The 22,198-nt window shown below is 39.1% G+C and overlaps 1 protein-coding gene across 3 annotated transcripts in view; it reads left to right on the top strand.

The window, feature by feature from the left end:
• STXBP6 (syntaxin binding protein 6) overlaps positions 1–22,198 on the top strand; it is a 248,187-nt gene that overhangs the window by 216,902 nt on the left and 9,087 nt on the right. For all 3 annotated transcript variants that reach the window (XM_053889310.1, XM_053889311.1, XM_053889312.1), the window contains exon 5: positions 21,987–22,144. In XM_053889310.1, coding sequence (XP_053745285.1) covers positions 21,987–22,144 — 158 coding nt within the window. The remainder of the gene's footprint in view (positions 1–21,986; positions 22,145–22,198) is intronic.

The raw sequence follows: 22,198 nt of genomic DNA, 5'->3' as shown, positions 1-22,198 counted from the left end.
AATGAGCACAAGTCCCCATGGAGAACTCTGGGGGACTGTGCTGGTAGGTATTCATTCTACTTGGACTCAGCCCCAAAGTCCTGGGGACTGACACTTCCAACCTGCTCACGCAGTGCCTCCTGCCCAGCACCCCCAAAGCCACAAAAGAACTTTTGCTGCCTTTTTGTCTTGCTTTTAACCAAAGTGTATGTGTGGGAGAACTTAGCATGTGATTATGCCGCTAGAAAGTACTGTTAGTGATAAAATATCAGACTCCACCTAATGTATGTGCATCTCTGTTCCTGAGCTTAAACGGAAAGAGGTGATAGTCTGCTTTCCTCCAAAAGCATACATTCAAATAATTTTTAACTTAAAATTTTTAAACTATTTAACATTATAAGAGTCTGGTGGCCTCTAAGATTTGGGTAGTTCGCAGGCTGCTTTTTATCTTTAAGAATACTAAATTCCTCTATGTTCTCCAGAGCTTAGGATGTTTTTCCTATTTTCCAGCTTCCCTCCTGTTTCATCTCCTTGTTTTAGATCATTTGTGTCAAGTTACTCTTTATTCAAAATAAGCAAAGCATTCAATTACCTACAAAAGAAGGAATAGAAAAAATTGTCATGCCATATATTCCCTGTAACCTTTAATAATTATGTCCATATCAGCTAACATACGAATTAAAATATGCATGTTCTCGATGTCTTCTAATCCACAAAAGGAAATGATTACTACATTTTGTCAAACTAATGCCAATATGATGACAATGTTAAAACATTCAGCTTGCAGCTGGTAAAGCTTTAATTATAGCTTCTTCTTACAGTGAAAGTGCTTAATTAGACTCGTAAGATTTGACTTGAAGATAGATTTTTTTTTCTAAAGACTTAAAGAATTAAGAAAAATACTTTTTTCCATTCATCTTCCATTTTCACTCGTTGACCTTTAGCCATACCTCCACCCTACTTCTTCCCCATTACAAGAACTATTATAAGGGAAACTCAGCGGGTCAGTTAATGGATACCCTTTTGACTGGTTATTAGCTTTCATTTCTGAGTTGTGAGTTTTCAAAATGCATTTACTTTCAGAATTTTGAGCAGATCAAGTGAAATAAGTCATACAGAGAAAGACAGATACCGTATGTTTTCACTCTTTGTGGATCCTGAAAAACTTGACAGAAGACCATGGGGGAGGGGAAGGGGGGAAAAAAGTTACAGAGGGAAGGAGGCAAACCATAAGAGACTCTTAAAGACTGAGAATAAACTGAGGGTTGATGGGGGTGGAAGGGAGGGGAAAGTGGGTGATGATGGGCTTGAGGAGGGCACCTGTTGGGATGAGCACTGGGTGTTGTATGGAAACCAATTTGACAATAAATTTCATCAAAAAAAAGAATTTTGAGCAGATCTTCAGTGCAAAATAAATACTTTGTATTTACAAAGCCCCTTTCTGTACTGAATTGAATGATACCAATATTAAAGGCATGTTGCCAATCATCTTATTAAAACTCATCAGAGAGCAAAGTTAGGGTATGATTTCATACATATATTCAAGGTTGTCACTTACTAAAAGGTAAGCAAGGGGACTGCTGTGGGCTTTCCCAGGTAGAAGTGAAGGGTGGAGGCGATAGTCATGATGAATGCAATATGTGGTCTCACTTGTACAACACAGTATTTCTTACCTGGCTGCCATGTTTTTTGAATTTGCCAGTGGGTACACTTTTAAATAGAAGGCAACTAGGGAATGGGCATTTGCATCCACACTGCACAAGAGAGAAAAATGACACTATGGATGTTGTTACTTGGAGCAGCTACAGTTACACGGTCAAGGCAGAAAGTGAGATTTTTAATAACAGTATTTATGTTAGTTCATGAATCTATAAAGTCTATGCTTTCATATTTTAAACCGTAAGTTAGCTTTGTTAATGCATATCTTGCAATAACATCTACTTTTTTTGTTCTTAGTGTAGAACTGAAAAAAAACTTTCTAAAAATAAAATTTAGTGTTTTTTAATTAATGTTATGGACAGCATGCTTCTGTTCCCCATAACTCCTGTTGAAACCCCAACCTCCAGTGGGATTAGATTAGGAAGTGGGGGCCTTTGGGAGGTGATTAGATCATGAGAATAGAGACTTTGTGATGCGATCAGCGTCCTTCTCAGAAGAGTTTGCTCTGTGTCATGTGAGGATATAGCAAGAAGATGGCCGTCTGCTTCCCAAGAAGAGAACTCTCACCAGAACCCAACCAGGCTGACCCCCTGGTTTCAGACTTCCCAGCCTCCAGAATTGTGAGAGATAAATTTTTATTGCTTAGCCACCCAGTTTATGGTATTTTTGTTACAGCAACCTGAGCTAAACAAATACTCTGTTCATGTTTTCTTCTAAAACAATAATTTAAAAGCCCTAAAGGGGCTGACTTCATTCAGTACATGCTTATACAATGCATTTATGAATTCCACTCCTCTCACCCTCATACACAAAAATAGTATCATTGACTTGATTTATTTTAGTTAAAGAAAACATTTTCAAGGTTTTCTAAATCTGGGCACTTTCCTCAGAATAGGTTGCATATGTGAACATCATCCCTTTTATTAGTCAGAACAACGCTTGGTTATGCTGCAGTAACTAACACACCTCAGACTCTCAGAGGCTTAACAAATGAGACACTGTCGCTCCAGCAAGGTCTGTGAATTCAGTGCCTCTCTAGAGCAGCTTCTAATTGGTGACTCAGGGACCCAATTTGCTCATATCTTGTTGATCCTCTATTTCAAGAGGCACTTTAGAGTCAAACTCCATAAGGGAAAAGAAAGCTGGAAGGCCACCCAGGGCAGAACTCAGCACAGAAGTGACACTCATTGCCTCTGCTTACAGCCCACTGACCATATTACCAAACTAACTGCAAGAAAGGCTAGAAGATAGATGCTTTCTATGTATCCACGAAGAAGAAAAAGGAAACACAATTTTGTGAACACCTGCCATTACTTCCACCAAACCCTTTGTTCCTATCGTGGAGAAAAACGCGTAAGAATAATTTTTTGAATTTCATAATTTCAAATCACATAACGTGAATGTGATCTTACAGTAAGTTATCAACCCAAAGACTCTCTCTTCTCTTTAGAAATCCATCATACGTTGTCTGAAAATAAATCATCTTAAGCCCTTCTCCCTCACCCAAGCTAAAGTGTTCCCTTGATGTCTCTTGAAACTTGGCTTTTTCATTCCCATCTTCACCATTTTAGCTGAGATTTTTGTAAACTTCTCCTGGAATATTTGCAACAGTCTACTCAGTAGTCACCTCATTCTTTTCATCAGTCCCACCCTCACCAGATCACCATTATTTCTTCAGCACTGTGTGATCTCTCCCCCCTATAAATTCCAAGGAGCATTAGCATCTATATCACTCTCTTAAGAGTCACCAAAAAAAAAAAAAAAGTCAGGATTATTCATTGCCCAATAAATAAGAATCCCTCCCATAAGAAGTAAATGGTTTATATTGCCACTTGGAAAACCCAATGAATGAAATACAAAAATATTTTTAAATTGACAGAAACCTTCATATTTTATATGTGATTCTGTGAACATTTTAACCTGTATGTTGGCTCAGGACGGAATATACTCAAAGTTCTTCCAAATTGAGTTTTCAATGCTTAATCCTTTTTAAAAGTGTGGTATTTAAACAGAGGAGGTGTGAAAAACAGGCCTTCCTTCATATTCTAAGTAGAGTAAACACAGGAAGAAGCAAAATCTGTTTTGGTTTTCACTCACTTCATGTGTCATCTTATTCCCACCAGCATCATAACAATTTTTGGAAATAGTGCTATTTCTATAGAAACTAAAATTTTCCACATTAATCAAATATCCTGAACTTGTATTTTGTACATGTTTATATCTTTGACAGATTTGTTTTTCAAACCCCCAACAATTTAGAAAAATGGTGTATAATTGGAATTTTCTTTCAGTATGTCCGGAAGTTGATCCTTTCTGTGTGCTAATTAGAATAACACGACCCAAGATGAATGCCAATGCAAAAAAAGTTTTAGGCATAAATAGTAACTTCATCACATCTTTATAAAACCAAAAACATCCTCCATTCTTTATCAATGTACTATTCATTCAACAAGCATCTATTGAACACCTACTAAGTGATAAACATCATGCCTGGAGATGCTAAAAAATAAAGGGGCTACCCTGTGATCAAGAGGCTCCTAGTTTAATGAGGTACACAGATAAACAGACCAATAGTTTTGGTGCATTATAGTAAAAGCTTCATTAGAGAAATGCGAGGGATGCTATGGGATAGCACTCAGCCTCAGGGAATCATTACCTGATTCCTGGAGGAGAAACTATGGCTTAGTTGTCAAGCTGTTGGGTAGGAAGAGACATCATATAATGTGAATTACACAGACATCATGGGAATGCCATTCTCTTATCCTAGGTATAACTATGTAACAACAAGCTGGGACAGATGAAAATCCACTCTTGGTACATTTCACCTCACAAGGTATACCATTCAGAGACTTCAGAAACTCACAGTACTAAAAAAAAATAGTGATTTTGTAGTCAACTAGACCTGAATTTCAAATCAAAATTCTGTCATGACTAGCAGAATCATCGTAGGTGAGTTTCTGAGTCATCAGTTTTAGGAGAGGAATAATAGGGTGTATTCTTAAAGGGTATCCATTAAGATGGATAGGATAGTAGATATAAAGCATTTAGCACAAGTTCCTGGCATGTGGTAGGCACTTAGCAGATCATCGTCCATAGTATAAATTATGGTTTCATAGTATAAATGAAAATGGGTTGCATTTGCACTTGTGACTTTGATAGTGAACATTCAGGTCCACAGTTGATTGAGCATTCTTTCCTTCGATTTGTATCTGGTTAATATGCATTGAAATGTTGGTGTTTTATAATACTGTTGGATGGTGACTGATGGTGACTGTACTTATTGTGGTGAGCACTGAGTAATGTATAGAATTGTCGAATCACTATGTTGTATGCCTGAAAGGAATATAACATTGTATGTCAAATACACTTCAGTTAAAAAGTGATGCAGTGTGGATCAACTCCTGTATGTAACTGATAGTAATTTGATTCGGTTGATGATAATTGTAATGGATTTTAATGATCAAGTGGCAGTTTTCAGGTTATCCTTCTTAGGAACTAAAATATGTCATAGGAATTAATTAGTAATCAAACAAAATTCGTTAAGATTATAGAGTGACTAATAGTCATGAAACCCTTTGGGACTTCATATCAATTTCAAAATTACATATGATACCAGAGAGATGGTAAAAATCCCCCTATGACTATCAGCCTGAACAGAAATTGTCCTTGACATGTGTTAGCACAGCTGCTCATTCATCACCATACTCCCAGTCTGTGAGGTGAGATTCTCAGTTTTGCATTCACCAAATTAAGACAAATTAAAGGACTCTCAAGTTCATGTAGATGCTAGTATGGGACAGAATCATAAAGAGAAGCTTTAGGTCAATGAACTGTATGCTGAATTCTGTTGCCCTTGATAACAGTGTCTGAAACATAATTGACCCAAACTTTAAATTTTTCAGATGCCAATATCATAAAAGGAAATAGCTCAAGGCCGCAGACTGATTTGATTCTCTTTATTAGCTCCTAAATAATAGGATTTAACTACAGCAATAATGACGTAGTCGAGTAGTAAAGTGACCTCGATGACTATAATAGAAGATTTTTGTTATACTCATAGTATTTCACCTAAAATTTAGAATCACTATTCTCTTTTTCTTGGGAAGTTCATCTGTTTCATTTCTCCTGCTCAAGATAAGTTTCCTGCACATCATCATTTGCTGCTAAGTCACATTGCCAGTTTAAGGACTAAACTGTCAGACAGAAGAGCATTCAGTAATTGAAAGTTTTCTTCATAATTCTTCAGTCTTTTAAACCACATAAACTGACCACGTAAGATACCCTTGATGGTATGTTTATACTCTTCCTTGAAGTGTATGATTTTTCCCTTGGATTTTATTACAAGGAGTTAGTAAAAGTTGGGTAGTGTTGTATTTTGAAATCACTAACTAGTGTGTGTACATACTCGCTGGGGTGAAGTTCCCTAAAAGGTAAGGGTAACCCTTTCCTAAGGGGAGATGAGTATAGATCGTTACAAGGAAATCAATTACCAGATTCTCCATTTCCATACGTGTTTCTGAAATGTTGAAGACCATAAAACCTCACTGAGCCCCAAGTCGGCAAACATGGCCTCTCGGGCCAGCTCTGCTATTACCTGGAATGTAACCTCGAGAAAATCCTTTCACTTACCCTCTGACCACACATGTCTCTCCAAGGAACTAGATGATCCCTAAATTGTTGTCCAATGTAAGGCAATGAAGTATTTGCTTATTTTACATGAGGAAGTCATACTAAATTCCCTAACAGCCTGATCACTTAACAGCAATAGATTTGAGACACAGTTTGAATTCGTTTGAAGTAAAACATCTCTAAGGAGCTATTTGGGCTGGACACGTGCTAAATGTGGAGTACATATTTTCTTGAGTCAAAGAACACAATAAATTCATTTTTGTTCACTGTAAAGGATATTCGAGTTCAGACCTCATTCTTTATTCTTAGAGCCTCAAATATTAATCTTTTATTGTCTTAATCCAAAATCATTTTATTTTCCATCCTGTGTTAGTAAATTAGCTTTGATGAGCTCTTTCTCCTTGGTGATCTTTCTCTATATTTTTTGCTCTTTATATTCTTAATTCCAATTTGTAAATATGTGTTTATTTTCATATAGTAGCCCCAGCCACATAATGCATGTGATATATGGGTCTGGTACTCTCCTTGGCACCAAGAATACATGTGGGGAGGATACAGCCAAGGAGTTTAAGAAATTTCCGGGGCCCCTAAGTAGCTTAGTCGGTTGAGCGTTCGACTTCAGTTCAGGTCATGATCTCGTGGTTTGTGGGTTTAAGCCCTGCATCAAGCTCTGTGCTGACAGCTCAGAGCCTGGAGCCTGCTTCAGATTCTGTGTCTCCCTCTCTCTCTGCCCCTCCCCTGCTCATGCTCTCTCTCTCTCTCTCAAAAATAAATAAACATTTTAGAAAATTTTTAAAAAAAAAAGAAAAAGAAATTTCACAGCCTGATTGACTAAACAGACACTTAAACCAATAATTATATTGTGTTAATATAGGGAGAGAGACATGTTAAAGTGGTAGGGTAGCATGAAGTAGGGAGCACAACCTTCTGTTTAATCTTGATGAAGACTGATTTATCTACTCTGCTTGCTTGTGCTTTTGGTGTCACACCTAAGAAACCATTGCCTAATCTTAGATCATGATTTATGCCTATGTTTTCTCTAAGAGTTTTATAGTTTTTTTTTTATTTAATTTTTATTTATTTTTGAGAGACAGAGCACAAGCAGGGGAAAGGCAGAGAGATGAGACACAGAATCCGAAACAGGCTCCAGGCTCTGAGCAGTCAGCACAGAGCCCGACGTGGGGCTCAAGCTCATGAACTGTGAGATCATGACCTGAGCCAAAGTTGGACACTTAACCAACTGAGCCTCCCCCTAAGAGTTTTATAGTTTAAACTCTCATGTTTAGGTCTTTGACCCATTTTCAATTAAAATTGTATATGGTGTGAGGTAGGGTCCAACTTCATTCTTTCACAGGGGTCTCTAGTTGTCCCAGTACCATTTGATGAAGACCCTTCTTTCCCCAGCGAATGATCTTGGGAATCTTGTAGCCCCCTTTTTGATACATTGTCCTGACTTAACTTCACCTGTGTCAAATTAATCTTGGTTTTTCTGCTGCCTCTCAGGCTTTCTCCTCAGTGTCCTTTACAGGTACCTTTATGTTTACCTCATTCTAAATGTTAACATTCTTAGAAGTAGAATTTGCAAACCCCTTTCTTCTCTTTCTCTTTAGCATTGCTCCTGAGGTAGGCTTACCCATTCCCATTCTCTCTCTATGCTGATGACCTAAAATTTTTTTATACATTTTTTTAATGTTTTTATTTATTTTTGAGAGAAAGAGTGCGAGCTGGGGAGGGGCAGAGAGAAAGAGGATCCTAAGTGGGCTCTGTGCTGACAGAAGCAAGCCCGATGCAGGACTTCAACTCCCGAACCATGAGATCATGACCTGAGCCAAAGTCGGACACTCAACCAACTGAGCCACCCAGGCGCCCTGATGACATGTTATCTCCATCCCAAACTTCTCTGTGGAGCTTCATACAAAAATATCTATTTGCCTTATTGACTTCACCTGGATGTCTCACAGACAACTTAAGCATAACATTCTCCAAAATGAAATACTACTCATATGTGCTCACCTTCCAAAGAAATTTGTTCTTCTGACTGATTGTTCTGTCTTGTCAATTGCACCACTATATACCTATTTGCTCAAGTCAAAAAGCCTGGGATTTGCTCGATCTCCTTCCTTTTCCCTCATCTCCCATATTCAGACGTATCGGTATATATCTTAAATCTTTCCACTTCTCTCATCTCCACTGATATCATTCTAGTACAGGCCACCATTATCTCTTGAGTTACTGCAAGAGCTTCTTAACTGTTTGTTCTGTGTTCTCTCTTGCTTCTCTTCCCAAACTATAGCCAGAGTGAGAATTTCAAAAATGATCTCAGTCCAGGTGACCCTTGTTTTAAAATGCTGCAGTGGCTTCCAATTGCACTTAACATCTATCTCATTTCCACAGTCTATAAGCCACTGTGTAGTCTGGTGCCTGCTTCTCTCTCTAGTCTCTTCTCAATCCGTCCTCCCCCTTCTATAGCCACACATTTGGTTCCTAGACACAGAAGGTCTTTCCCCTTTCAAGCCTTTGCACATGGACTTTGCCCCAGCTTGTCTCTTCACACCACAGCTTAAACATTACCTCCTTAGACTGATCTTCCCACTGATGCTCAGTCCCCCTCCCCTTGAGTTCACTAACATAGCATATTGTTTGCTAACCACCTGGCGATTTTTAAATTGTATGTGTGTGTACACATATATGTGTTACCTCTACACACACACACACCTTAAACCTATGTACATATTGTTTTAACCTATACATAACCTATACATAATCTGACTCTTGTTTCTTGGCTGTAAACTCGGTGCCTGGCCTGGGTGGGGACTAGGTGGGGGAAGAACATATCTGTTTTTCCTGTGACTGTGCCTGCTGCAAAAAAAAAAAAAAAAAAGTATCAAGAAAACATTTTAGTGAATAAACAGACCAGCAGACAAATTTGGAAAAGGTGGAGTGACCTCAGATGAGTATGAATTATAGTTAGAGAAGGAAAGGGCATCATAGGTTGAGTGACCAGAGACTACAAAGGCTCAGAGACAAGAACAGAGATGGTACATTTGAGGATATTGATTATATTCCTCGAAGACTGGTGGGATTTTGTGCAAAAAGAGAATACTCTTATTTTCTTTTTGTTTCATGCTCAATTTATTAAATATTTCTCCTAAACAAAACTTGGAAAATCAAATTTTCTTAAACTTTTGAACATTGTTTACTAAACTTCGTTTTTTAAAATTCTCTTAAACAATGTAAATTGTAATCACAATTTAGTAGGACTGATTATGTTGAAATTTTTAGTTACTTTAAACAGATGAAACATATGCAAAAATAATAATTATAATACTTAAAAGAATATTATATTTAAACTTTTTATGAACTAACACACCATGGTTTTAGGTTTAATTTGTGTCTTCGTGTTATTACTTCTTCGTAGATATCCAAATTTAATTTGAATTGCTTATTTTCACGTTTCCTGAGTCTGGAGAAACCTGATGTCAAACAACTGGTTTTTGGTGGCAGCACAGGCCTGGTTTCTTCTCCCAGTGTGATCCCAAACTTCAGGCCCTGAATATCTCACTGGGTCCCTTTTTATAACTGAATTTCATGTTTCCAATCAGGAGGTTTTACAAGAGTCCAGTGTTTTCAACCTGATGGGTGTTCTTCCAGAATGGTGTATGCTTTCCTTTTCCTAGGCCAGCATTACCTAATTACCTAATCCTTCACCATGTCGTTATTACACATTGATCTGGTATGTTAGCACTACAGGAAACATACTGATGCCTTATTAATGTCTTATCATAACTTGTCTTTTATGTAGAGGTTTCTAACTCCTACCAGATGCAGTCTAGCCTGAACAGATAGCCACATTTCTAAAGAGGACACAGTCAGTACTTTAGAATGCACCGTGGTTACTCTTGCCTACTTAGCGGCTATACTTGGCCATTGATATTCATCAGTTTGTTCTGGAACAGTTTCTACTCCTTCTGAAACACTTTGGCTTACTCAGTTTCCTATATTTACCCATCACTACTCACACAGATAGGAACAAATCATACTTTTATACGTAGATAAATACTTAAGCATTCTATGTACATCAATACTCAAACATGTTAATGCTCCTTAGTTATTAAAATCAATAATGTAAATTAAGCATCCAGTTACAGTCAACCTTGTTTTGTATTTCAACTTCATTTTCATACATTTTATATGAACATTAACAAATTATGGCTTCCACAAAGTTGTATAAAATTATTATAATCATCATCTTCATTGTTACAAGTTCTATTACTGTTAATGTTGTAAATATTACAACTTGCCCTGTGGGACCTGCTTTAACCTGACTTCTTTTTCCTTCTAGCACTAGCCCTGCCATCTTTGAAGATATCCTTGTTGTCAGGCAATGCTTCAGGCCTATCTGAGTTTTCTTTGCCCTAAGGCATGAAATCCACTATTTTCCAAAGAACTTTACTTTCTTCTAGCAGAAAACAGTGTTAGACACCAAAATCCAAGTGCTAGATTTGCATTTGAGTACTAATGTTACAATACACACAAACACACACACACACACACACACACACACACACACACACGCTATTGCTAATGTTTGGACAGAGCTAGACATGATATTGTTTATTAAGCTTTTTATTCACATTGGTTTTTTTTTTTCCAAATTCATTTGTTATATGTTCCACTTCACCTATGGTAGGAAATTGGTAAAACTTTAATGATTTTCTAAACTTTGTCGAGAAACCATGAGGCAGTGGATAGAGATTGGAGTCTGGGGTTGGGGGATGCCAAGTGAATAGCTCGAGACTGGATCAGGGGGGACCCTCTTGAGTTGACTATGTTGAATTATGGGTAAGTCCACAAAGGATCACAACAAGGAAGGAGCATGATCAGGTTAGTAATAAGGAAAGAGGATGATGCATTAGAAACTGAGAGACCAGTGACCACAAAACCACCCAGCCTGCTACATAGTCCAGTAAGACCTGGTGAGGACTGGAAGTAGAGTGGAGGGCTAAGCAAAGTGCCCTTGCTGAGATAAACACTCTGGGCTGCTTGGACACACGTGTGGGATGTGACAGAGAGGTTGGAGTAACGGTGACTGAGCAAAGGATACAGGGTAGACAGAAAGGCCATTTACTAACACAGTGAATTGAGGAAGAGAAGGTCAGATGGAGGGTGGGAAGGGAAAGAATGGGCTAATCCTAACGTCAAATTTGAGAAGCAGACAAGTATAGACAGTGTCTGACCCATATTTATACTACAATAAATGTGCTGAGTGAATCAGATATTACCAATAACAATGTGTATGGAGCTCGTACTGCATTACTAACACTATGCTAAGTATATATTTCCTTTCATTTTCATGACAAACTCTAGGAAAAATAGGTACTTTTTCTCTCACCACTGTGCCAATGAGAAATAGGCTCATAGAGATTAATTAACCTTTGGTCACATAGCTAGTATCTTCTGCCCTCATACCCCTAACCGGGAAAGGAATGGAACTGACAGGGAATAATCAAAGTGGTGGAGGGATTAAAAAATAGTTTGATACAGAAGCCCAGAGAAAGAGCAGATTTTAAAAAGGAGTAGTCAGTCACCTTGTGGTCTGGTGGCCAAGTGGAGGAAACTTAAAATAGCCAAAGGACTCAGGTTATTGCAGGAGCGATGTTAGTAGAGTGGTGTGGAAACCACTTCTCTGGAAGTCCACTGTCACTGGGAAGTATGAGGCCAACAGTAGAATGGATTCTTCCTTCAAGAATGTTCATGGTGAACAAGAATAGCAAAAGAAAAACAAGTTGAAGTGGAAAGCTGAACACAAAGACTCTTTAGTGCCAAATAACTAAAGTTTCTCTCTTCGGTAATGGCTAAAGTTGCATCTTCTGTGTGCTAGACACTGTTCTAAGTGCCCCACTTGTACATAACCTCATTAATCCCTCCCCACAACCCGATTAGGTAGATACTAGACCAACCCCATGACAGATGAGGAAACAGACTGAAGCATAGAGAGGTAAGTTATTTGTTCAAGGTCACCCAGTAAGGAAGCAGCAGACTTCACATGTTGAACAGAATTAGTTTTAGCCAGTAGCATGGTAGGAGGTTTTCAAATTGTATATATCAGTTATTAAAGTAAAAGACACTAGCTTCCAACTGTAATGAAAGCTGACAGCTGCAGATCAAAGCTGGTTTATTGACATACGGAGTAAAGACAGAATGGACAAAATCCATTTTACCAAATTAGAGCCACTTGAGGTTTTTAACCTCAAAACAAGGATTCCCTCTTTGAAGTTACATTTTGGCCACTTTTCTGTGAGCCTGATATTCACTGAACAAAACAGATCCAAAAGAAGTCCTTAAAATCATTCTTCTGATGCCCTATAACTCTTCTAAGAACATGTTCATAAGGACCAAGTTTAAATGAATAGTTAAAGGATTAGTGAATTTCTCTACATATCTTGAGTTTAAGTGTTTAAAGGGGCATGAATAAAACCCTAAATGTTTGACCCTCGCCATTGGGAATCTTGAATCTTGAAATAATGAGTTGGGAGGAGAGTGTGAGCTCATAGCCATCTGTAGGACAGGGAGGGGGGCATTCGGCTTTCTCCTGAGCCCTTAGCTATGGGGTATGACTGTGACTTGGGAACAGGCCACGGTTCCACAAAATGACCTTTACATTTCCAACAGAAGAGATTTGCCTCATAGAATGGTCCAAGGAATGGCATTCCTTTAGTAATGCCAGGAATAGATAACTCCAAGGTCTCCTTCAGGTAGGCTTTTGAGTTTATGGTTTTACAGCGTATTCCTGAACACTGAGTCCATTCTTCTTTGTCATCCAGCTGCAGGCAACAAACAAGTTTCACGGTCCCTGAAATTAGCCACCAACTTGAGACAAAAGATAATTCTGGAACTGCCATTCAGCATGCTATATCTGTTCTGCTGTCTCTGTAAAGCACGCCTTCTTAATGTAATTACATGACTTGTCCATCTATTACTAAATTAATGAAGACAGCTTGGATTTATTTTTCCTCCCTTAACTTAGGAGTCAATATAGTTTATTGTAGTATTTCCCAAAGTGGATTCTGCAGAAATCCACCCTACTAAAATAGTCTATGCAAAAGGACCCTGTGAGTAAGTATGTTTCAGAAGTTCTGCTGGCAGATCTCCTGCTCACATTCCTACCTCCTCCTGATTCACAATTTACATTAGCATATTAAAGGTTTTCCAAAGTTATGCAATAAAGGAACCAGCTAGATCTGCACTTCGTGAAGTCATTTTACCCTAGAATGGAGCTTTATGAGTAGCCCTCTTTTAAACTACAGAACCACTTTGGGAAATGCTGACATAGTCACCAAGAGTTTTGGGATCAACTCCCAGCTTCTGTGTATTTGACTTTTTTAGCTTCCCTATCTAAGCGGGATCGTGCAGTTTTGTGGGTTTTTTTTGTGTTTTTTTTTTCCTTTCTATCTTGCTTCCTCAGGCAGGGAGATGGGGGAAACAGATACTGGTCCCAGGGTACAAAAGTGAAGTTATGCAAGATGAATATGTCTAGAGATCTAAGGCACAGCATGATGACTATAGTTAATAATACTGTATTGAATACTGGAAATTTGCTAAAAGGAGATCACAGGTTCTCCCACCAAGAAAAAAAAAAAATCTGAGGAGATGGATATGTTAATCAGCTTAATTGCTATAATCATTTCACTGTGCATATCAGATCATCTTGTACACTTTGAATATACTATTCTTATTTACAAATATTTTATTAAATAAAAAAGTTTTGGGGTCAAGATCTGGGTGACCTTGGGTAAGCTACTCTACCTCCCTGAGCACTCATTTCCTCATCTGCAAAATAGGTAAGAAAATATTCCTTTGAGGACTTTGACAACTTACCACAGCCCTTGTACATAGGGACATTCAATGAATGGTAGCTGTTTCTGTGAGTGTAGGGCTGATGTATACTCTTTGCCCAGCATGGGTTAACGACTCTTCCTTTTAGAAAGGTTTTACATAAAGTAGCCTGGATTTGTAACAGAATTTATCTGATTAGTCATTACCACAAAAGTGCAAGTGAAATTTAACCTTTTGGAAGATCTCCATCTAAAAAAGGGATCCTAGAGGTGGCCCAACATTGAAATGCAGCAGGGTGATTAGTATTGATTAGTCAGTGTAATGTAGAAAGAGCTTCCTAATTTACCCAAGCTCACAGATAATCAATGGAGTCTGTGAATGAAGAACCAGCTTGTTTCACCGGGTAGGCCCGTGCATTTAATTACTCTGTTTGTAGAAGTTATTATCATCATTCTCATTTAAATTATATTCGTTTCTAAAATGTTTAGGGCAAGTCACAGCCCTAAGCAGAACCACCGGAAGTATCACAGTTACCATGCAACTTCAATTACTGCCCGTGGGGGTGGAGGTGCGCCCTCTTCCCAGTATAAATGGTTCAGAGTGGCTTTAAGAGTGGAGAAGGGACCATGGAGAAGGGACCCTGCAGTCGGAGGACCAAGTTTCCATGTGACTTTTCTTTTCTTTTGCTAATATGTCCTCTCATGGTAAAGACCCTGAGCAACCAAGATTGGAAGTAGAAAAAGGAAAGGAAAGAGCATCTTGGGTGAATCCCACAGATTTGTAGCCAGGAAAGTTCATTTGAATGTCACTAATACTGGACCAGACTTAGGTGTGCCTTATGTCTACCCGTGAAAATCATTTTGCTAAAAAATAGTAATACCATAGACAAGTATAGAATAGGGACTATTTAAGCTACTCCATGAATAAATTATTACCAAACACTTTCGGCAGACACCGTGAGAGTTACTAGTGTTCCTGGCCAACTAACAGATTCAATATAATAGATCTCCCTGCCTATTTTTGTGAGTTTATTGTACTAGAACCCAAATCCATTTTGTTTTTCTTTTCTATAATTAGTTTTCAAGTTAGTTTGTATACATGGGGCTTTATTGTACAGTGCTTGCTAAGTGGCTAAATTGACTATAGAGTAGAAGCAGTCCAAGCAAAATTATTAACAGATTTCATTTCTAAAACAGTTGCTCTGAGGTGGTCACATTAATCAACACTGAGTGTAGATTGGCATATATTTATTGATCATTTATTTTTAGATGATTTTCCTGCTTCTTTCCAGGGTGAGTATTTTGCATTTCAAATATACATATCTACCTATCTATATCTTTATAGATATAGATAGACAAATATAGGTGGATATAGATATTTGATATAGGAGAATGCTGATGAAAATTCTTGAAGTTGCCTCTCTACTAGCTCTTGAATTAGGAATTTTGATTACCAAGATACAACCTGAAGCCTAGGACAATATAAAGAAATTATGTTGATATTTTTTGGTGTGCATATCAATTGTGTTGATATGCTGTTGGTGTGTTTTGTGTGCTTTTAAAAATCTTCCCTCTACCTCTTTCTCTTCTATTGTTGCTTTTCAATACCCCTTATTTTTTCCCTCATATTTCTATACATTTAAGTTTCTTTTAATTGGGATTTAAAACAGACTAATGCAGAGTTACTGCTTTATTTCAAGTTATAGCTTTAGTTCAGTGAAGTCTGCTCAATCATTTAACATAAAAGATGCCAGCATTAAAAAAAAAGAGATGTCAGCATGAATATATATATTTATATGTAATATATATTAATATAAATATATATATATATTTTATAATATTTTTTAATATATTTTATTTATTTTTTTGTACTGAGTGAAATGGACATAAATGCAACATCAATGAAGTAAGACTGGTCTCTACTCTCCAGAGACTGTAATTCAAAAGGCAGGTGACTTTATTTGCTGTGGTTGACAGCCTCTTCTCAGACTGCTTGAATAAATTTGGGTATTAATATGCTTCCTGCCTCTTTAGAGAGAATTACTGTTCTATCTGCCTTGGGAGACTGTTTTATTTCCAGACTGAACTCAATACAGTATTATGGGCCCGAGCTTTGAGTAGAACATGCCTTGACTCAGTGAGTTTGTGCTCAGCTCCCTGTCTGAGCAACACGCTGAGCTATGACAGCAGGTATACAGGGCTATCTGAGAAGTGTCTTCTGTGAGCTTCAAGACACATAGCCCCAAAATAGGAGAGAAGAGAGGGAGACAGGCAGTGGAATTGAGTGGGATCTTACCATCTTTGAATTCCTAGAGAACAGATGTGGTCTCGGGGAGGTGGAGAAACAAACACCCACTGAGAATCTACAGGCACTTAGTACACATCTTTGTCTTCATTTCCACAACAGCCACACAAGGTAGATGGCATGACCCTCATTTTACAGATGGAGAAATTGAAGATCAGAGAAACTAAATCACTCCCACAAAGTCATTCTGCCAATTGCATCAGTATAATAGTGCCTGACATACAATACACTCAAATGAATAGCGTTGAAAGTTGAGGGACGTCTGGGTGACTCGGTTAAGCATCTGACTCTTGATTTTGGCTCAGGTCATGATCTCAGGGTCATAAGATCAAGCCCTACCTCAGGCTCGGTGCTGAGTGTGGAGCCTGCTAAAGATTCTCTTTCTCTCTCTGCCCCTCCCCCATTCGTGCACATGCACACTGTCTCTCTCTCACTTTCTAAAAAAAAAAAGAAAAGTTGAATGAAACTTTCAGGGAAGCAGTTTTCATCCTGCATCAAGAGCCTCAAAAATGTGTATGTTCTTTGAATCAGCACTTTCATTTCTAGGAATTGTCAGAGATGTGAGTAAAGATTGTGTGTGTGTGTGTGTGTGTGTGTGTGTGTGTGTGTGTGTGTGTGTGTAAATGCAACAAGGTAAGTGCAACCTCATTTTAAAAAGCAAAACTTTTGGAAACACACCCAATACCTAAAAGGGAAAGAGCCAAATAAATTACAGCAGTGTTATGCAGCCATTATAAATAGTATTTTCAAAGAATTCTTTATGATATGGGGCAGTGCCCACAATAGGACAGAGAACGAAATATCTGTGGTATGGTCTCAGCCACGTCTTAGAAAAGCATATACAGAAAAATCACCAGAATAAAATGTACCATCAGCGTAAATTGTGGTTATCTCCAAGCAATTGAATATTACATGATTTCATTGCCTTTTTATAGTGATGTGTGTTCTAAATTTTCTACAGTAAGTTATTCTAACTTGTAATAATAATAGGATATTTTGTTTACTATTGCAATTTTAAGGAATGCATAAGAAACTACTGCACTGCGGTCCTCCTTCCACAGTTAATGCAGACTCTGTGTCATTAATCTTGTACAAGAAACTTCCCATGGAGAGCCCACATAACACAATGAGTAAGAGAACTGGCTCTGGAGGTGGGCTAACCCTCTCTCTTTACATTAGTGCTTCCACTGATAGAAATGGGATCGTGCAATGCCCATCACGTAAGATGGTTGTAAGAAGCATTTAGTAAATGCCCAGAACATAGTAAGTGTTCAGGAAACAGTTATTTTTACATTGGATTTATTTATTAAGCTATTTAACTTCTGTTTTTTTATACCTTACTGTCGTTTATTTTCAGGGTAGTAACAACAGATTTTTTTTTTTATCAACCACCCCCCCCCTTTCCTTTTACTATAGCAAATGCGTTACCCTTTTTACATTTTGTGTTTCATTTAACTCATTGGATTCCTGGCACAATTGCTAGGTGAGATAGTTAACTCCATTAGACACAGACTAATCTCTTAGTCCCTTGGCAAGTTTAGAATTTCAGGACGTAGTTAGATCGTGTGACAGTATCAGTTATGTACCCAACCCTCTGCTAAGCCATGAAGAAATCCTAAGAGGGATGATATATCCTTCTTTCAGTCACCCAGTGTTTATTGAACATCTGCTGTGTGCCATGGACCAGGAATACAGAAATGAAAAAAGCAGGGTCCCTGCCCTCAAAGAGTTCACCCTAGATAGCCAAGAATTACATGCATGAAATAAATGCACCATTTGAAACAAACACAAGAAAATGTGTGTTGGGAGCAGCCAGGGTATATGGTAAGCTAGACATGATAAGGTTCCCTTAGAGAGGACCTGAATTGTACTGAAGTAGCCACTTTTTTAGGAAGACCAAGATAAGCAGGGTTCCAGGCAGAGGCAGTAATATGAAGGCTTATAAGTAAAAAAAAAAAAAAATCATGACACATCATGTGTACATCATGTGTACATTTAGGCAATTTGGCAAGGTGTAAGAGACGAGGTGAGAGAAAGGCAAGGCAGAAGTCTCAATTTTATCTTTAGTGGGGAGATGGTAAACAGATTTGCCTTTCTAAAAGTTGTCTATGAAGGTGTGGAAGATGAACCATCTTGTCTAGCTGTGGGGACAGCTAGACAAGAGGCTATCACTCTAACTCTGAAAGCAGAAGGGACTAGGTCAACACAGAAACAATGGAAATGGTAAAGAGAATAGAAAGCACAGAGCCGTGTAGAAGGGGACCTTTAGTTGCGTGGGGTAAAAGTGAGGGAGGACATAGACTGGACTCCCAGATTTCTGAGTTAAGGAGCTGGGCAGATAGTGGGGTTGTTCACTGAGCAGGGAACCCCAAAGGAAAAGCAGGCATGAGGGGAAAGACAGTGGGGTCAGGCTTAGGCACACTGAATTCCAGATGACTTTGGGTCACTCACCTGGAACTCTCAAGTAAGAAAACATATGGGTCTGGGGCTTAGCAGCACAACCTCATGAAAGATAGAATTTGGTCACTGAAGCCGTGAATTGAGTAAAATTGACCTAGAGAGAATGTAGAGTGTAGAAGTAGAGAGTGAAGAGGGCCAATGACAGAACCCCAGAATTTCAGCTTTAGCAGGATCTCAGAAGAAAGGAAGTAGGAGACCAAATGAAGAGGAGAAACATTCAAGATTTGAGGAATAGCCAACATAACAAAATGGTGCCCTTGGGGAATTGATAGCCTGGCTGGTAAATCACTGCATCTGTAGGTAAAGAAATGAGTTGGGAAAGTTGCCCACCATGACTGCCCTTGATTAAGTGCCTAAGAAGACATAGACAGTTCTTACGGAAGTAAGAGAAAAGAGGGTATGGAGTTGACATAAAACTTGATAAAGGTGATGAGACTTCATTGAGCCTGAAATGTGGTTAGAATTGAAACCAGGAGAGAGAGGTAATTTCAACCAAGAGGCCCTAAGATTTGCTCAAATCCATCCTCATGTCTGAAAAACAACTGGAGGTGGATTTTCTATTGATCGTGGTCAATCAGTGTCATCTTTGAATAGTGAAGACAGTGTTTGGTTCTCTTTTAGTAATAATGCCTGTTGGTTAAACAGTATCATATAAAGTTGGATGCAGTGTTACCTGACATCTTGTGCAAAATTAAGGAAGTCATGACAGGAAAACAATATGGCTTATGCATAGCAGATTCACTCCAGAAACACAAATGTGTCTAACTTTGTAGACATCATGAGAGTCCAATTCAATGGGAAAAGACAAGTTCTGGTTATATACCTTCTTAATTTTATGGTAGCTAATTCTAAAATCTCTTTGGCTTGATGTAGCTGTTCCTGGCTGTAAACTTGCAGATTCCCTGCCCTGTATTTTCTGTAGCCTCTGGTGGCTAAGCTGTGGGTTTGTGAGAAGAAGCAAGAAAGGAAGGCAACTTAAGTGCCCCCACCACTATGCACCTTCCAGGCCCTTCCATCTTCCCATTCCATCCCATTGACCTCTTTCTCTTGAGACCACTTGACTTACAATGTAACACAGGTGAATAGCTCTTCATTAACCAAGAGGAATACCTTGAGGACAGAAACAGTCAGGCATTACCTTGGCAAATAACCTGTCAGCATCTGTCTGTGCTAATCTGCTCACAATTCTGTCTTTTGTATTGTTTCCCACAGCCTACACCATATCTGCAAAGAGGATGGTACAGAATAAGGAAAAGTCATTGGAAAATCAGGTTCCAGTGCTGGCCATGCTGCTTCCCTAGCAATATGATTTTGTGCAGGCCACATAACCTCAACCAATCTCAGTCTTCTCAATAGAATTTGTGTGACACTCAAATGAGATATTTGTGAAGGTGCCTTATGACTGCAAAATGCCATTCACATGTTAGGCAGTGGACTAAGAGTCTATCATCATAGTCATGCGGTGTGGAAGGAGAGGGGGACCAAGATTTCTTCTCCTAAATCTGTTCTGAAGACCTAGGCTTTCCATCCAATCATTGCATTCAACAAGATTCCTCCAGAGCCCCATCTCCAGTAGTCCCTATTAATCTGTTAATTTATCTTGGCTCATGGAGTGCTTGATGCAACTGAGTAATACTAAGTTAACCCCATTCTTCTCCCCTTAGCACACAGCAGAAGCCCTTAAAATCTACTCCTAAAGAAGAAAAATGGGAAACAATTTACAAAATGCTTCCTATGGGCCAGGCACTTTCTTTGCCTGAGAGTCTGTTCCACAAACCACAGACTTTTCCCACAGAGGAGAAATTAGGAAGACTTTACAGCTGAGACCAGTGGAAATGACATTTCTATTAAAAGCTGTCTGTGGCTAGATGTATCCATCCCAAGTACAAAGTTAAATGATGTAATAAACTTATTCAAAGACATAAAGCCATTACATAAAATGCCATTAAATATCTTCCACTCAGTGTTAACAAAATACAGCTATAAATCTCCTTGGGTTGTAATTCTGCAAGTCGCTGGTTCTCAGTGGGTTATACACCTGCCAGTTCTTCACTGTTAAATTCTGTTTTCAGTCCTGGCAAATGGGACGGCAGGGATGTATAATCCTCTGAGATGTGACGGTTTTCAACTTTTTCATGAATCGGGAAGTGCCCAGTTACTTCTAAGGCTGGTTACTGTCACTGTTCTCTACCTCCTGGCTAAGTGCAGTGTTGAGGACCCATAGCTCCCATAATCCACATTTTGCCCTTTCACCTGACCAACAGTGGCCCAGCCAACCAGGTTTTCACTCAGGATTCAAGGTTGGGAGCTGGCCTATCTCTGAACTTTGGGACTGTTTGACAGCTTCTCACATGAAACCATGCATCTAGGGATAATGGGGTAAAATGGAAGAGAGGAGTTGAAAAGAAGAGAGAGCATTCTGTCTGGAAAAGTTCTGTGCCTCTTTTCCTGTGGGTTTTCACCTAAACCCCAAGCCAAGAGGAAATGCGCAAAAGATCCAGATAAGCCTCATCAAATTTGCCTAATTCTATGAATTTGTCAGAATTTCCTTTTGTGGGGCACCTGAGTGGCTCAGTCGGTTGAGTGTCTGACTTCGGCTCAGGTCATGATCTCACGGTTCGTGAGTTCAAGCCCCGCATCGGGCTCTGTGCTGACCGCTCAGAGCCTGGAGCCTGCTTCAGATTCTGTGTCTCCCTCTCTCTTTCTGCTCCTCCCCTGCTCACACTCTGTCTCTCTCTCAAAAATAAAGATTAAAAAAAATTTTTTTTAATAAAAAAAATAAAAAGAATTTCCTTTATGCAAGGCAAGTCCTAAATCCAGATGAACCCCGTCCTTTGGATCCTCACCAAACAAAATGGCAGTAGAGTGGCAGTGAGGGCTGTATCAGTGAAGGGGATATGAGAGAAGCTGTCAGCATTTGCCCAAGCCCTGCAGGCTGTGGGTTCTCTTCCTACACATGAGCAGTCAGACCAGATCAGAAGAAATGTTGACTCATTCCTAGACACTCGAGGCTTCTCTGTAGGGGCCCTCCTTGCTCTTACAGGTGCTAACCCCTCGCAGGGCTCTGTCGCTGTAGGTCAGGCAAGGTAGCCTCTGATGCTCTTGTTGTGCTTCTTCAGGAAACAGCATCCTCCATTCGGCAGCCGATAGCGTGACCAGCGCCGTACAGAAAGCGAGCCAGGCCTTGAACGAGCGTGGGGAGCGGTTAGGCCGAGCAGAGGAGAAGACGGAAGACATGAAGAACAGCGCCCAGCAGTTTGCGGAAACTGCACACAAGGTGGGTCCCGCCAAGGGGCAGAGGTCTCCACTCCGGGTGGTCAGAGAGCTTGGG

The sequence above is a fragment of the Panthera pardus genome, unplaced genomic scaffold (genome assembly GCF_024362965.1).
Source record: "Panthera pardus isolate Hobbes unplaced genomic scaffold, ASM2436296v1 HiC_scaffold_24, whole genome shotgun sequence".
NCBI lineage: Eukaryota > Metazoa > Chordata > Mammalia > Carnivora > Felidae > Panthera > Panthera pardus.
The sequence above is the reverse complement of the archived record's forward strand: the minus strand, read 5'-3'. Positions and strand labels throughout refer to the sequence as shown.